General features: G+C 30.6%; 1 protein-coding gene across 1 annotated transcript in view; it reads left to right on the plus strand.

Annotated features, from left to right (window-relative positions):
- The window catches only part of LOC118187356 (uncharacterized), a 103804-nt gene extending 96068 nt beyond the window's left edge, over positions 1-7736 (plus strand). The window contains 3 exon segments of the mRNA XM_035357559.2: positions 829-1281; positions 4334-4439; positions 4441-7736. Of these exon segments, the coding sequence (XP_035213450.2) occupies positions 829-1281; positions 4334-4439; positions 4441-4489 (608 nt within the window). The 3' untranslated portion in view covers positions 4490-7736.
- Positions 7737-17459: the final 9723 nt, after the last annotated feature.

A 17459-nucleotide genomic window follows, 5' to 3' on the forward strand; every position in this document is an offset into this window, starting at 1 on the left:
TCAAAGATTTGTCAAGATGCACGAAGGCGTTTTTCATATTTTTAATTTGTCAAAGTCTGGATTATTTTACCAGCTTCTTCTTCATCACTTGTGCCCACCAGCGGCCGAGTGGTAAAGATGCTAGGATGAAAAGATCATTCCTTTTCATTCAACACTATGCTATCTCTTTTTGGGAACAGTTTTTGAAATTATATTTCCATAATTTTGAATGTATTCCTTAATTTTATTCTTGTCTTTCAAAACTGAACATATTGTAAACCTGGTTATGTCATATGAATGGGCAATTGAAACAAAAGATTCACCGTTTAATTTTTTCCATGTTTGTCTAGCTTATTTAAAGTTTTTGAATCTTTATTTTATATATATATATATATTGGTTTGCATCAATACAGCAGTTTCTCTTTTTCTGATGTTTATAAATTTATAAGGGTAAAGTATTTAAACATAAACAAATACATTGGTGAAGCAACACATTGGGACATGTTTTAATGCAAGACTAAACCTATTTAATACATACCATATCATATACTTGGCCCTCACAGTTGCGAGCCGAGATCATATTGATGTCATGATAATTCCAAGAAGTCTGTTACTCTAAGAGGCAGTGTGCGAGTGAGCATTAGCTACTCTGCTGCCTGAGACTGACTGCATTGAAGCAAACAATTTTTGCAATCTTGACAAAATTCTTTTAAAAATATTCAAAAATCGAGGATCGCCTGTATTAAATTTCATCTTCACTTCAATCAGCAAAATGAAATTATTGTAAATAAAACCTTGTGTATTACCCAATTAAATAAATATGAAAGTTTTATTTTATTTATTTTTTAGTTCCACTGATGGGCAGCCTTCGAACACTCCAAGGCAGTGTTGTTGGAAGTCAACCTATTGAAGAACCTTACAGTTCTGTTAATAACTCAGTGTCAAAGGAGCAAGTACCATTATTAGAATCTTTTAGGACTAGTAGCAATGCTCCTTTGCAGCAGAATAAATCAGGGTGCAATCCTAAGTGGCCTGTATTAAATAGTGTCCACTGTATGCTGCCTCACTGTAGATCAGGAAAATGGCCGTCCGACGTGACTCAGCGCTCTTATTCTGCGGAGCAGCTCGGAGAAGCTCCTGCAAGCCACTGTCATTGTGATCCTCCCAGGGCATCATTGCTTCGTACTGATAGTGAAGCTACCGAGAGAGATTCTGGATTTTCTACATTTCCTCGTAGCATAACTCTAGCATCTGTAAGCAATTGGAGTGGTGATTCCCCAAGGTTTCTGAGATTACCGAAAGGTGAGTTTATTATGTGGGAAACAATTTATGTTGTGTGAACTAATAAAGGAATTATTAACTTGTGCCACACACACACACACACACACACACATGTAAAACATAAAATAGGAAAGACAAATGCACATATAGACCTGTAAATTATTAATTTTAACTTAAGTACATCACGTTTTGCTTTGCGTCATTTATCTGCAATCATCTGCATTGAGAAAACTCTTGTCCCTTCACTATTTAGAGCTCAAAACAAAGAATTTCTGAGCTATAAATATAGTGCATATCCTTTGTCGCTGCTTGCACTGTTCTGTTAACCCTCTGAGCGACACAGGATTTTATGATCCGTCATGAAGACCGCATTTAAACAGTTTGTATAATTACTTATTTTAGTCTGTATTTTCATAAAGTTACATTCATTAGGATGATATTTACATTATTAAAGAAAGTAAGAAAGCAAAATATCTTAAATTAAAAGCTAATATATGCCAAGTAGCAAAACTTCTGATGACCGGAAAAAGCCGGTCATGGGTTAAATAACGTCTCTTTGCTAAGCTGTATTTTCTCTATTCTTTAAAATTAAATGCTTAGTTTAAAATTGTGGGATGCAAATTACCCCATTATGCTGTGCCATGTTATGCAGTAAGATATGTTCATAAGAATCAACAGGTAATAAAAGAGTTGTTCGGATTATAAAGTGTTTTTGTGATTCTTCAAAAAGGTTCCAGTATCTACTACACCATTGAGTTTAGCTGTCTGCTACCACCATCCCAGTCATCCCAGCCGTGATTGCTAGTTCCTCTTTACTTATCATACCATCGAGATCATTACATATTTTAGTTGACATGGATTGTTTTCCTGTGCATGCCGTCTGGAAGTATTGCCAAAATAAAATTTTTTTTAAAAAGTAAACCTTTTCTGTATGCCACTTGAGGTGTCATTGAAAACTTTTCCTAATTCAAATCAGTGTATAGGAAGTGAGGAAAGAAAGGGGGTTGTTCTCTAAATAATTACTGATTATCCAGCATTAGCATTAAATTCAACATCATTGTCATTTTTGAAAAAATTATTAAATGCCTGCTAAAAATTAATGTTCATCCATTTTCTTTTTTCATGTTTTGATTTATGGTGATATTCATCTACAGTACGACTCCATAAAGAATTTGGAAATATGTTTATTAAAGTTTACATCAAATTTTTAAATCAAAAATGATTCTGATTTTGCTGATAAAAGGTTTTGCTGTTTACACTTCAGTATTTTGCTAATAATGTATACTTATTTTTTATTTATTTATTTATTTTTTTCATTTTTTGAAGTAAGTTTATATGATTTTTATTGATATAATATTTTGTTTTAAATAAATTTAAATTAAAATTTAGTAATTTTAGTATTTTATGATTTATTTTTTAATGCTGTTCTCATATATTTGAGGGAAAAATTATTGAGTTTCGATAAAATTCTACGTAGAAACATGATCTCAAGCAAAAGCCTTAAAAATGGTCAAACAGTAATTCAATATTTTTTCTGTAGATAAAAGTAAGTGTACATGTCCAGTATTTGATACTACAGATGACTAACCCATTGACAAATATTTGTCATTTTTTCAAAAAATTATGTAGTTAAAAAAATTTTTCATAAAAAAAAAAATTAGCTGTATTTCCCGATTTCTTAAAAGGTAAAGCATCATCATTCTATATTTGCAAATGTATCAAGATAGCTAGTTGGAAGTTATTAAAACAGAAATTTCTCAGAGAAAAACATGTAAACTTTGATGATTTTTCTCCACTTACAATAAATTCAAAAGCACTGGTAAGTATTTCCGCCAAAAACTAAAATTAGGCTCTGCCTTGCATTTAAGTGATCAAATTCTTAATTGATTCCCTCACCCAGGGTTTACCAGAGTAATGCCATAAAAAAAAATCCATGATAACTTTGTAAAAAGAGTCTAAACTAATTAATTACTTCTTTTTGGACACGAAATAGTTTTAGTTTACCGTATTTCATACATATATTTTATATCCACGACCTGCACAAATTGCCTGCGAGAGCCATATCAGGCTCGCGAGCCACACTTTGGCCACCCCTTATATAGAGCATCTCTTGAAGATAATACTAAAATTTTAAAAAAACGATTAGAGCAAGTTATTAATGTAATGTTACAAAACCATAATTTAGCCATTATGCTGCCCCTGTAACTTCAGCTTATTAAAGAGATGAAAATGCAAAAACCAGATTAGGTATTGATCATAGAAAACTATTAGCAGAATCTGAATCCATTCCTAGAATAGATGCAGTACTAAATGCAAAAGTATTTTCTATTTTAGACATGGCATCTGGTTATTGGTATATAAAGGTACTTAGAAATCAGCAATTTACTAATTTTGTTCTTAACGAATTCAGTGGATTACCTTTTGGTAGGAAAAATTCCCTAGCTGTTTTTCAAAGAGCCGTTAGATAAATTTTAAATAAATATCAAATTCAGTTTGCTTAAAATTATTTTGATGAGATTATAATATTTTCCTAAAATAATGTTCGATGTATGTGAAAAAGAAAATGTAAAATTAAAACATAATACCACTTTGCTAAAGAAAAAATAAATTTTCTAATATCTGAAAGTTCATACAGGAAGATATCAGCCCAGTAGTGCAAATATTGAAGTTATTTAAAAATTACAACCCTTCTGTGAAAATGTTAAAAGAATTACCAAGATTTCTTTTTAAGTATTAATATGTATCGTCAATTTATTCCAAATTTCACAAGAATTAGAGTCCCTCTAACAAATTTACTTAAAAAAGGTACTCCATATAAATAGACACCTGAATGCCAAACAACCTTTCAAAACATAAAAGAAATTTAGTTATATATGCACACAGCATAATTTAATTTAAAATATATAGAATATTGCAAAAAAGTATACATCAGCTGATTTTTTTTTATTAGAAAAAAGCATTCTAAAAATTATTATATAATTGCAGCGAATTGTATATGAGGTTAAAAGTAACTTTTATTACTAATACTGTTAAGTAAAAATATAATTTTTTTATTCGTTTTAATATTTTACAGATATTCCTAATGACAGTGGGAGTTTTTCCATCGCTGGTGATGAAGTACAGGAGCTATCCAACAATAATAGGTGTCATTCTGTAACAATACTTCCAGTGCACATGGTCTAGTAAAAGTTGTACAGGTATTACCAGTGTCGTGTCTATCGATACATAGTGAAAGTGCTCGATTTTCATATTGTGTACATTTATTTTAAGAAAATGTATTATGCATAGTCAAAACATCATCATATAGATTCATTTGTAAACACAGTTCAGGCATTTTATCAGGTTTTGTGTATTTGTAAATATTCTGAAGCAGCTAAAGATTTTCTGTATGTATATTAGTGTAGATATGTTAAATAGATATTGTGTGTAAATGTTGTGAGTGCTGGTAAAATTGTCGTGAGTAGACTTCAAGTAGCCATCTTAAAATATACTGGGGTACAATGAGGAAATAATATGAAAATAAAGGTAACAAGTGTCAAGTTTAAATTGGATTTATTTAAGTTTCAGTTAAGAAAATGAGTATCTGTTTGTCAAAAGCTTTAGCTTTTGGCCCCCCCTTTTTTAAATCATAAATTTATACAGTAGGTGATTTTCTAAATGAAAACAATTTTGCATTCGGTTATACGTATACAAATCATTTTAAAGCATGAAAGTCATTTTAAATTAAACATCAGATTCTTTTTAATTCATCACTCATCTGGAAATATGTTTTGATGTATTTATTGTCTTAAAATTGAATACTAAAGTAGTGTAGCTAGTTGATTTAGTGGTACAATATATATGAAAAGAGGGGGTTACATCATGAGGTCTGAACTGTGTTTTCGACACATTTGTAAATATGTACAGAGATTGAATCTAGATCATAGAGATTTATGGTATAATATAGCACATTTCATTCTACAAGAAATTTCATTAACTTAAAAAGATTTGTTGTGCATGTTTTTGTGTGTTTTGTGTAACTATTCACTTACAAAATTTGTAGTAAAAACTTGGAACTTTTAGTGCCATAGTGAACAGTGCAGGTGACAAGATATGGAGTATGAATTTTGCAGCTTGAAAGTTACTAAAAATGAAAAAGAACATTTTATAAAACCCATCTGATATATATTATTTTCCTTCTCTCTTCATACATAATGTTTTACTTTCTTTTGTCAAGTAAAATTTAATTTTATTAAAAAGACTAAAGTTTGGTTCAGTAAGAAAAGAGTGATATCTGTATATAAAAAGGAATTAATTTTTTTGTACTATCTTGCATTATCACATTTTCCATTATTTCCTGATTTTTTTTTATTTAGAACTTGAATTAACTTCATGCTAAATTTGAAGCTAATAAAATTCTGTAATAAAATATATGCCTTTCAGAAAAATTAAAATTTTAGTACTTTTTTTGCCATGTCTGGGATTTTCCATTTTTATTAATATATATTTTTTAATAGCTAACATGTAAGTTGAATTGTGTGAGATATGTCTTTTTATTGTTTGAGTTTGTTTTGTTGTTGAGAAAAAAGTCTAAAAGTGTATAATCTTCTGTTTAAATTTATTCAATGTTGAAGGTATTTTTAATCCTTTGTAATCAAAATAACATTGCTGTTCAACTGTTGTACAGTCTTAAAAAATTGCAACAGATTTTATGCAAATTGGTTATAACGTGTTATATACAATCAAATCTAATAATTTATGTTTTACCTGTGCATGCTATGAAATGCCAACAACATTAAAAGTTTTTGTTTGTTTGTTTGTTTGTTAATAGAAAGTTTTATATACTATTTGAAAAAATAACAGTTTTTAAGACCATGCTATTTTAGTTAAAGATAATATTAAAATTGTGGACTACATATGTTTGGAGTAAAAGATCATAGCTTGATTATATTAAATTTATTATAATTGTATTGATGTTTATTCTTTCATTTTCTATTAATTTATAGATGTATATATTCATGTGAAATACTCAGTTCAGCTGCAGATTTCATATATGGATAAATTATGTTCTGTAATATCTTATAATGCAGCTTAAAGCAGCTCATGTAATATTGTTAAATTTACTGAAATTCCAAGGGTTTATGTAATAAGTTTTCAATTTGATTTTTCATATTGTGGAGAATAATAAAGCTATAAATAAATAAAATTCAAATTATTTAGTTATGTAATTAGTACATGAGCCTGTAGCAGATTTTTAATATTTAAATAAATAAATCACTCATTTTTCATGTTTTGTAGTTTATAACTTGGGAGGAGGGAAGAAGGGTCAAAATTAAAACCTGATTAATAATTCAATATTTTTTTACATTTTAATGTAGCTTTACAGTTGAATTCATTAGTGATGGTTAACTATTGGCTTGTAGCTAGGTTAAATAAAATATCATTATTGATTAAATTTGTATATATTTTGATGTTTCTGTAGTCATCTTCATACAAAGATTATTTAAAATCTTAATCCAGCAATAATCTTGCAGTGACTGGTTTTTATTATTTGAAAGCATATAAAACTTTGAATTACAATCTTGGAATATTTGAAAACTGAGTTTAAAAGGGAAACATGAAATATCATGCATACTCATGCTTTTATTATAAAAATATTGTAAGATGAAATATGAAATTTTCTGCTATTTCTAATTAATTTATTATCAAGATTTTAAAATCACATTTAATTAGCCTCCTATGAAATAAACAGGCATCATCCAAGATCTTCGATAAATCATATTGTTACTATTTTAATAGAAAGCATGGAAGGGTTTCCAATACGTACAATTATTTAATTATGGAAAATCAATTTATTTAAAAACACATGCAGTGCTTTTATCCGATATAAGTCATGAGAGTTATATTAATGATACAAAATTTATTGTTTTCCATGTATTGTGTATTGTACTGAAGTAGTTGTAAATGTGATGTCAGTGGAGTGTATAATGTAGTCAGTTTATTGAACGTCAGTGTAAAAAGAACTAACTTCATCTAGAACAATTTCCTGTATAATAGCAGTTATTTCCATAATAATTTTTGTATGCATTTATTAATTGGTTTTAAAGTACTGGCTTAATTCAAGTTGTTCAAGAATGTCTGAAATAGTTTGCACAATTTTTAAATTATTTATGCATAAACTCAGATCAGAATATCCTTTAGTGCTTATGTGTTTGATGAAGCTAATTATGAGCTTTTTTCTTGCCATGTGTTAAATTTTTATTTGTGCCAATTATGCTTCTTAACTAAGCCGAGAGATAATCTGTTTGAGTCAGATTATTATTGTTGTTATTATTATTATCATGTAGAAATTAATAGTGCAAATGTTGGATTTTCCCTTCAGTTATTGTACAAACTGTATACTTTTAAAAGAAACTGTTCAATTTGTGCTATTTAAATACTTTTTTTTAAATCATTTGTGTACAGATTGTGTGAATAAACAATAGTATAAAAATTTATAGATTGAGTTATGTGTCTTTCAAAAATTAAGTAAATAGCCACATTTTAATATTAGCTTAGTGAAAGGTATGCATTGCATATTAGAACAGTAACACTGAAAATAAAATAAAACAAAATGATAGCGATACATGAACCTAGTAAAATGTGTAGAATTAGAGGAATAAAAAATTGTACATTGCCTTGTAACTATTACCGGTGATGCCTGAGTTAATATTTTGAGCATATATATTCATTGCTGTTTCAGCAATCCAATAAATGACAATTGCAGTGGGCTGGTTGGATGGTGGCATCTTTCTCGTTTCTAGCTTTCCCTTAGAAAATTATTTACAAAAGTATTCTTTCTTAGGATGATTGATAGCTCTCGCATATTTGCCATAACAAAAACACGACTGAATTGGGTAATGTTTCACAATTATTAACTAATTTAATTGCTCTTGAATGTATTCTAATTGTTCATTTTTTCATATTTCTTTTGTATTGGAGTTCAGCTTGAAATGCAATTTCTAGTCACTTAAGAAATTGACATGGACTGATTTTGCTTATTGTATTTTTTGGAATGAGAAAAGGGCTAATTTTGTGTATTGTATCTTTTAGAAATAGTAGCCATTTTAATTAACAAGTTGTTTATTTCTGAAACGCAAACAGAATCTTAAATAACAAAACATGTGGACCATACCACTTCACTGGAAACTTTGGATATTCTAATTCCACAGTCTCACTCTCTGCTTATTGCCAGCCAACTAATTACACTTGCACCCTATAATACTTTGAGGCTTTGTCAAAGCTGTGGGGGCTTTTCATCACATTTTCGTCCCTCAGCAGATAATTGAATCTTCTGTTTTTTAGTTTTTAATCTTTACTAAGATAAATGTTTTCCAGTAGTATATGAAATTTATTCATCTTCAGTAGAGATTTGTAGGGCAAAGATTCAACTAATGTTTAATCAAATAATATTGTATTTAATTTTATTTTCATCATTTTAAAAGTACTTCAGAAAATGAAAGCTTTCCTTTCCTATTCAGGATTATTTTCTAAAAGTGTAAGAAAATTACTAATTGAAAATTAACCAATCAGAACATAAAACTTAGAATAACTAACTAAATATTAATGTATATAACATCAGAATCACATCATAAATAGTGCAATAGCCTAAATTATGCATTATAAAGAAAATTTAAATTAATTTCAAGTTGTTTTGAAATGACGTCATTGTGCAGTGTGGAGACTCCCAGTTTTGATATTTCAAGGTTGCTTATTGCGCTATGTGCTCACCATGTGTTTATGATTGTATCATTATCTTATTTTGCTCTAAGTAACAGTTCTGCAGAGGAAATACATGTTTTATTTACACCTTGGCTGTAGCCTTTATATGACACAAATATTCAATATGGTAATTTTTTCTGGTAAATATTTTAATGCATCTTTTTAAAGTTTTAGCTTTCAAAATATGTGCTTTGTATGTAATTTATTGTTATTAGAAAATAAAATTTCTATTGTAATGAAAGTAGAAAAAATTAAGCAATTTATAATACCAAGTTCATGTAGCTTGCTGATGGTAATTTGGACTTCAAATGGGAGAGAGAAGCTGAATTTTCTGTGAGTAATTCTGACAATCAGGTTCTTTAAATGATAATAAAGACAAATGTAGATAATATCAGTTGAGTAAGAAATTTTAAAGGAACTGATTTTGAAGATACTACTTCAACTTGGATTACTTTTTACTATTATTCTGAAAAGACATTTAAATACTGAAATCAATGCCAGAAAACTTCAATTTTAAGATGGATTTATTTATGATTATTTGCCTATTTTTATAATTTTTGTAATTGCTGCTGGAAACAAATAGGAATGCTGGACAAAATATTCAAACTGTTCACATGAAGGTATAAAAATTTTTTGAAAGATAACGGAAAAGTGATCCAAAAGAAAAAATGTGTTATCGTCCCTGATTTAACTTGACTGCTCAAGGGAATTTAATATGCTTATGAAGTCCTTGTGCAATTTTAAACATTAATAAGTGGATTTACAAGTCTGTCTCCATATCCGCAGTTTCACTTGTCAGTGGCTTAGAGTAGCAGAGGGGGAACTGCTTTAACTTTTGAAATTCACTGATGTAACAACAATCTGTAATTTGGCCGAAATGGGACAGCCCAATACCCATACATTGCATGATCATAATGGAACCACCGTAACTAAATATCAGGATACGGAAATGTTTATTGCAAGATCTTAGTTGTATTCTTGGGGTATAAAAAACCCATCAGATTTTGAACTTGTATCTAAACCTGATGGTCAAAAATAATTTGGTAGAAAATTTCGGCTGTCGCCAGATAGAAAGTGTTTAACTTATTTTGGTTTCTGTACTCATTCTTGGTTTGAAACTTCTCTTTACATTTGCTTCTAGGATTCACTTTGTTCTTATTAGTGAACTATAATAAAGGGCCTGAAACATAAGACTGGTGATGTGGTGATGCTATAAATACTTGGAAAATTAGTTTACTGTTAATGCTAGGAAAATAAATAGTTATTACATCATTCATTTAAAGAGTATGTTATGCTGTTTAAGAACGGAATTTTTTTTTTTTTTTTTTTTTCCATTTCTGCCTCAACTTTTGTGGATTGATTTTAAACATCAAAATCTCCTACTTTCATTAATACAAGAGGAAGTATAGTATAGTATACAGTATACAAAGGTCACTCTGAAATTTTTGAGATACACATAGGTTTTGAAAGTTATACTTACAAAATTTTTCAAAGTAGTCTCCTGGAGTATCAATGCATTTCTGTAGGCAAATGTTCCAAAGATTAAATGCCTCAAGCCATTCATTCATTGGAATCGATGAAAAAGTGCATTTATAGCCTCATTAATTTCAACTTGGAATGTAAACTACATCTACGTAAATTCTTTTACAGATTACAAAATAACCAAAAGTCAAACATAGCTAGATAAGGTGAATAGGGTGGATGTTCTGTCACTTTGATGTGTTTTTGTTCAAGAAACTCAATTGTCAATCTTGCTGAATGAAAAGATGCATTGTCTAGGTGGAGCATGAGTCCTTTAACATTCAGTTCTTGAAGAATATCTGGAGGATACTTAATGATGTACCAGTTAACTGTGACTATCTTCTGTCCTTCCAGCTTGATGGCTTTGACCAGTCCTGTACTTCTGAATAAAATGGCATACATTACTTTTTCATGGCACGTTGTCTTTTCACCATTGTGGGTGTAGGATCATCTTCAAAGACCCATACTTTACTTTCTTGATGTCTTAGAACATTAACAAAAAAATTATATATATGTTTTGTCACCAGTTATGATTTTAGAAATTATGGGGTGGCCACCATCGAGTTTTCTTACTGATTCTGACACACTTCTCTTTTTGGTACTCAGTTAAGTTATGGGAAACCCAATGTCAAACTAGTTTTTTCATATGCAATTCTTCATGAATAATTATGTGTAGGCGGCAAATCCAATGTTAAGTTCCTTCTGTATCATTTGGTAGGTGCAGCAGTTATCATCGATTAAAACATTTTTCGTATAGAATTTCACAGAGAACTGTGACCTCTTTGAAATTCTGTAAACCATCTGAATATAGTCGCATGAAATGGATCTTCATTTACAAATGTTAATTGTAGATGTTGAATGCATTCTTCTCGATTAATCCTACTTTAACATCATAGCTAATCATATCGCAATGATATTCTCGCATTCACTCTGCACAAAATTTATTCTACGCTAAAGTACTTGCAAATGGCCAATAAAAAGTCGTATGCTAGGTTAAAATAGTTCATATTTTCAAACTTAACCATTGAGTTTTTTCTGCCACTTATCATCTGGGTTTATTGCATTGTTTAATATTTTTAATATCTTACTTGAATAATTTGTAAATTAAATTTAACTGTAATTATGTATGTTGTAAAGAGATTGTTTTTTTTTTTTTTTTCTGAATGAGACGTGCCCTCGCCAGGAGTCGAACCACGTACCCCTCGAATACGCGCTGAGCATGCTGACCACTACATCACGAAGGCATGATAAGAAGGCAGGAGAAATACCTTATAATATTTCCCCTTTTAAATGGATTAGGGGACCATATCGCCAAATCCTGGTGGTGGAGAGTCATCAGCCACAACCTTTTTTAGTTCGGGCTCCTCTGTAGAGGCATTAGGTTTTTTTTTAATTTTATTATTTATTTATTTGTTTGTTGTTTATTAGTCCAAAGGGATTTGAGTCCCGAAGGACTATTACTTTCGTTTTGGCATTTTGCGTCGGACTCCTATAAATGTTGGTTCACTTTTAAAACTGTTGCCACAAAATGTTAGAATCCTGCATTATACTGAAGAAATTAAATAATGAAAAATCTGCATAAATGTATGTATATTTCTCGTATTGTGATAAAACAACGGTATCTAGAGACATCCAATTTTGAATGACTAAATCCTACTGCGAATATGGGCATCTGAAATCCCAAATTTGGAATTTGTTTTATTATAGATTTTATATTTTGTAAAACTTTAACGAATTTTTGATTTACAAACTCAATGCTTTAAAAGCGAGAAATGGCAACGTTATATAGACAAAAAAAAATACTTTTATCTCCAGCTCGCGAGACTGTGTATATCGAAAATTCTAAAGATATGCTCGTTTTAAAACTATTTTGCGATATTGCTCTTGAACTGAATTTTATGGTTTAAGTGCAAAGAACATGATATTTAATAAATAAAGGTAACACTCAAAACGTTAAAAAAACGCCCCTTTGGACGTAATTTAAAATCTGAAAAATTTCAGATTTTTTTTTGTTTTGTTTGTTTATTTATTTATTTTTGAAAGAAGAAGACATGAAAAATTAGTAGTGCTCTTGCCGGGACTCGAACCACGGACCTCTCAAATATGTGTCGAGCGTGTTGACCACGAATGCATGCTAAGAAGGTTGAAGAAATAACTTATAATGTAATCGGAAAATTCTACTTCTAACAACATTCACTATTATCCAGAGTATTTTTTTAACATATTCTTCCTGTACATGAGGGCACTTCTATGAACTTTCATTGAAATATTGTGCAAATCTATTAACCATTTCATTAAATAATTTTCTTCAGTTACTGATTGTTGAGATTGAATGATTCATGAATTCCTGCTGGTGAGTTTCTGGACTTTTTATCTAAAGATTATGACTTTAATAAATAAAGAAATGTTTTGATAAAACTTTGTGAACAAATACCAATGAGATAAAACCTAGAGAACAGGATAGACAAATAGTAGGTTCAGTTGTACCCCTCAACTTGTCTGCAAAAATTTTCTGAGAGCAACATGAAATGACACATAAATATTGTATAAGTGAAGTTTTAATAAATAATTTATTTAGGTTTCTCATATACATATCCGATATTATTAACGTATAAATGAGTATGTATACAAAAGTAGTAGGAAGAAGGCCTGCACTGCAAGCCAGTGCCATTTGGAAAAAGACGCTAAAATATAATCTCTAATGAAACGGGTCTGGTATGTTTGCCTAACAGGCATATATAGTGAATAGTATCATTCCGCTCACTTTTTTTAAGGATTTGGTAATTTCCAGAATTGTAATTCATTCTTGGTAGCATTAAAATGTTCTCTTTCTTCCTCTTTTTACATCCTTGTATGAAATAAAGGCGAATAGTAATCATGAAAAATATCGGGTATTATCGCATTTCAACAAAAGTGGGAGCGTTTTGACCGCTCTCGAGTCTATCTAAATGATGTTATTGCGAGACGTTTGTACTTATGGATGGAAAGAAGGATTCTCCCCCTCCAAACTGGATTGTAAGGATTTAAAATCGATTTAAATAGAAGTTAATTTAAAGAGAATTTAATCAGAAAAGAGTTTTTTGTGATGTCTGTACATATATATGTAGCATATACCTCGCATACTCAAAAGAATAGCCTCAGAACATTGAAATTTTATATATGGGACTGCTATAACATGTAGTTGTACTTCTCCCTTTTTGGTAGCAATCGGCCACAATAGACATATATATATGTGTGTGTGTGTAATAAACACAAGGTAAAAACAGAACACTTGATCCCCAATACCCAGATAAGATAGATCGTCAATCCATATTGAAGAGGAAGAATTCTGATTGCTAATAATTTTGAGTTCATAATATCTAAGAAACTTGGTAGTCGAGGCGGTTTTAATTCCATTTTTTTTTCCAGTTCACATTATGTGGCCACAATCACTTGGCAGTCTAGTTGTACCTATTGACAGAACATTTACATTTTTGATACTTTTGCGATAGGAAGAAAGCACAGAGAAATTACATCCTAGCAGCATAAGAGAGAGAAGCTGAAGTGTGTAGTTATGCAATATGGAAGCACACGAAGAGAAAGACTTTGGTTTGAGTTAAAAGTTTCAGTTCCCAATTGTTACGTCATATATATATATACGTATATGTGATAAAAACAAACTAAGAAGTAACTGACCAGCAGGAATTTTGATGGTGCAGAAGAGTTGATCCATAATGAATAGGAAATGAGGCGAACACAGATTAAATCTTCATTTTTTATTTCAGCAAACATGTTGCAGCCACAAACAAGTTGACACATTAAATGTGCCTATTCCGAAAAGCTTACATTTTAGATAAATTTTCAGTAAGAAAGGAGGAACAGACAGACTGCAGTCCAGCTAAGCCAAAGCGTATAAAGCAAGTGCGTAATGTTCAGGATGAAATCTTAATTCAGGCTGAGTTAGTTTTGGTTCTCAGTGCATTTTGATCAAATAGTTAATAGTGCTGTAAAGTTACTATTGGCTGTCTGAGTTTTAGTTCCATTTATATCATCAGAATTACGTTAGAGTCATATAACATAGAATAGTCTTGAAATGACGCAGTGAAAATAGAGATTACTATTTTTAGAACTGAGAAGGAAAATTTACATTGCTAATTTAATCTTTTACATATTCTTTATTTTTAACCAATTTTTCACAAAGACCCAACCGAAACTATGAAAAAGATCGTCTTTTAGTAATGAAACTTAGGTCTCAGTTTGGCGTCATTGGCGAAAATAAAATTCAGGGCGAGAAAGTAATCTCTCAAAAGGTGAAAAATATGTATATGTACCTGCTTTGTTACTCGGCTTGTTGAGCTCAGTTTTTTTATTTTTATATGTTGGTAAATTGTGAATTTTTTGTTTTAAAAGCTATTGAATTATGTTGTTCTTGTGTTCCGTTAATGGTTTTTAAGTTAATCTGTATATTTTTAAGTAATCTTTAGTAGTTAATCTGTATGCAATAGCTGTAGAATTATGAACAATTAAAAAATTATTAAAGTGGTACTAAGCCTAAAGCGGTCATCATTTGTTTACATTTGAAACCCTTAGTAGAGTAGTGAATTAAGTCAGTTTTAGCATCAATTTGAGTGTCTTTTTGGAGAGTGGGATCAAAAGTAAACTTTCAATTTTATGCACCGAAGAATCTGTGTTTTTCCTCGCTGGCCGATTCGCTTGTTTTTACGTAGAAACATGAATTTTAATTGTAATTTCTTTTAAAATTTTATTACTGTTTTTTTAACTGTATTTGGTGTTTTAGGCTTTTTTGTATTTTAAAATTTTTAATGAAGATGCTTCGAATATTTATGTGTTTTTTTGCCTTCCCGCGAAGTGAGAACTGAATTAATTGAATGTGAAATATAACCCCTAATGAAATTCGGGGAAATATTAAATGAAATCCAGCAAAAAATGTGTCTAATTTATTAGACCGTACAAGGATGTCTTGGTGTCCACATCAGATATTTTAATTTTTCTATGTGTTATGTGTGTGTATGAGTCAGATATCTCCACCAAGATTTTGCCATTTATGGTCTATGATGCAATACTATGTGCAGTACAACACAAGAGTACATAATAATCCTCGAATTACTGTACTGCATTTCCTTCATCGGGAATAAGATAATTTATTTCGTCAAATGCAGATCGAATATTACCAGACGGAAGAAAAAACAGAAGTTGGAATGTGTCGAAATTTCAAGCTATAAACTTCCATCTTTGCCGTTTCTTTTAGCAAGCCGTGATGCTTGAATATTTTGTCCTAAGTGAAAGAAACACCTTTTACTAGCGACATCTGGGAATCCATGACTAGAATAATTAATTACGGCTTTTTCAAAAATCTCTGGAAATGAATGAGAATTTAATTCAAGGTCATGTTCAGCAACAAAGTCAATCAAATATTGAAATAATATATGAATATAAATGAATATAACACTGCTGTGATTTACTGGGCAATTAAGCGTAAACAAGAGGAATTTCACTTATTCTAGCAAGGACCTGGATGGTATACAGTTAAAAGAAAAAATTCTTGGAACAGTTTTAAATGTCCCTTCCGTGATCCAGTAAAGGATTTCTTTTTTCAGCAGTGCAACGTTTTTATTCCCTTGTAAGAGGAAGTATTGTAATCGTGAAGAATTTCGGGTATCATAGTTCAACAGAAATATTCATTTTGACCGTTTCTGAATCCATTTGGACAACTTTTTTGCGTGACATCTGTACGTACGGTCAGAATAAATGACTCTTTTCCAGAAAAGATTCAAAAAGGTTTTTTTTTTCATGACGTCTGAACGTATATGTGTATGTATGTATCTCGTATAGCTAAAAAACGATTAACCGTAGAAGGCTGAAATTTCGTATATGGAATTACTATAACATCTAGTTATGCACCTCCCTTTTTTATTGCAACTGGCACTTCCGAACGTATATACAATACACACACACACACTTACCAAGTCTTTATTTTCGCAATCGTGTATCGTATTCATATATTTCCAATTACAGAAATGTTTTTAACAAAGAACGGAAATATTCATGTTTTGGAAAAACAAAAGTAAATTTCGACAAATAGCGAAACCTAACTTTAAATTCCGTCTCCCGTTCCCATACATATATTTAGGAATGCTTTATACTCGTTATGAAAAAACAAAATTATAGGAAGTTTTGACTGCCGTAAGACAAAAATTGGGCGGGGTATATAATTCCAAAACTTGCAATTTTTTATGTCATTTTACACCTTGCTTTGAAGAATCGGTTAATTAAATTAGAATAATTGAGAAAATAAGTTTAAATGAACTGCAGCAAAAAGTTGTGTAATTTAATAGAATGTGCAAGGAAGTCGTGGTATTCATATCAGTTTTTTTTTTTTTTTTTTTTTTCGTCTTGAGCAAGAGTGTACTTTGTTGTGAAATAATGAATCATTTATTAGAAATTTCCCTCATTAACAGTCCTAAGTTCTAATGGAATATCGATATTTTCCAACGTCGTTGGCTGCGGAGGCAAAACTTCTTTACGAATTTTTTATTATAACCCAACTTAGAAGCATGGCGATTTAGGCATTGTAGGATGATTTTGCTTCTGCGAGATGACTTTGTTTGATTTTTCTTTTTCGTATGAAAAAAGATCAGTGCATTGAAAAGCCAGAAATGCCGTCGAATGAGACACGTTTGACAAAAATTAGCGGCGTTAAACATTTGCGAAAATAGATCACCATTCCTCATCAGATAGCAGGTGCCCGCTGCGCAACGGATGAGGTGCATTTTCGCTTAACTGGGAAGGGAAACGTCAAGAACTGCCTTCATTGGCCTGACGAAAATCCTCAGGATGTGACAGCAGCGCCTTTACAACAGGTGATTATGTGGTGCAGCCTTGCAAGCACATTCGTTCTCGATCTGTACTTCTTAGAAGTGGTCACTTCCATAGGAGAA

This window comes from Stegodyphus dumicola, chromosome 8, assembly GCF_044657685.1.
Source record: "Stegodyphus dumicola isolate Sdum_Otavi_A_Nest chromosome 8, ASM4465768v1".
NCBI lineage: Eukaryota > Metazoa > Arthropoda > Arachnida > Araneae > Eresidae > Stegodyphus > Stegodyphus dumicola.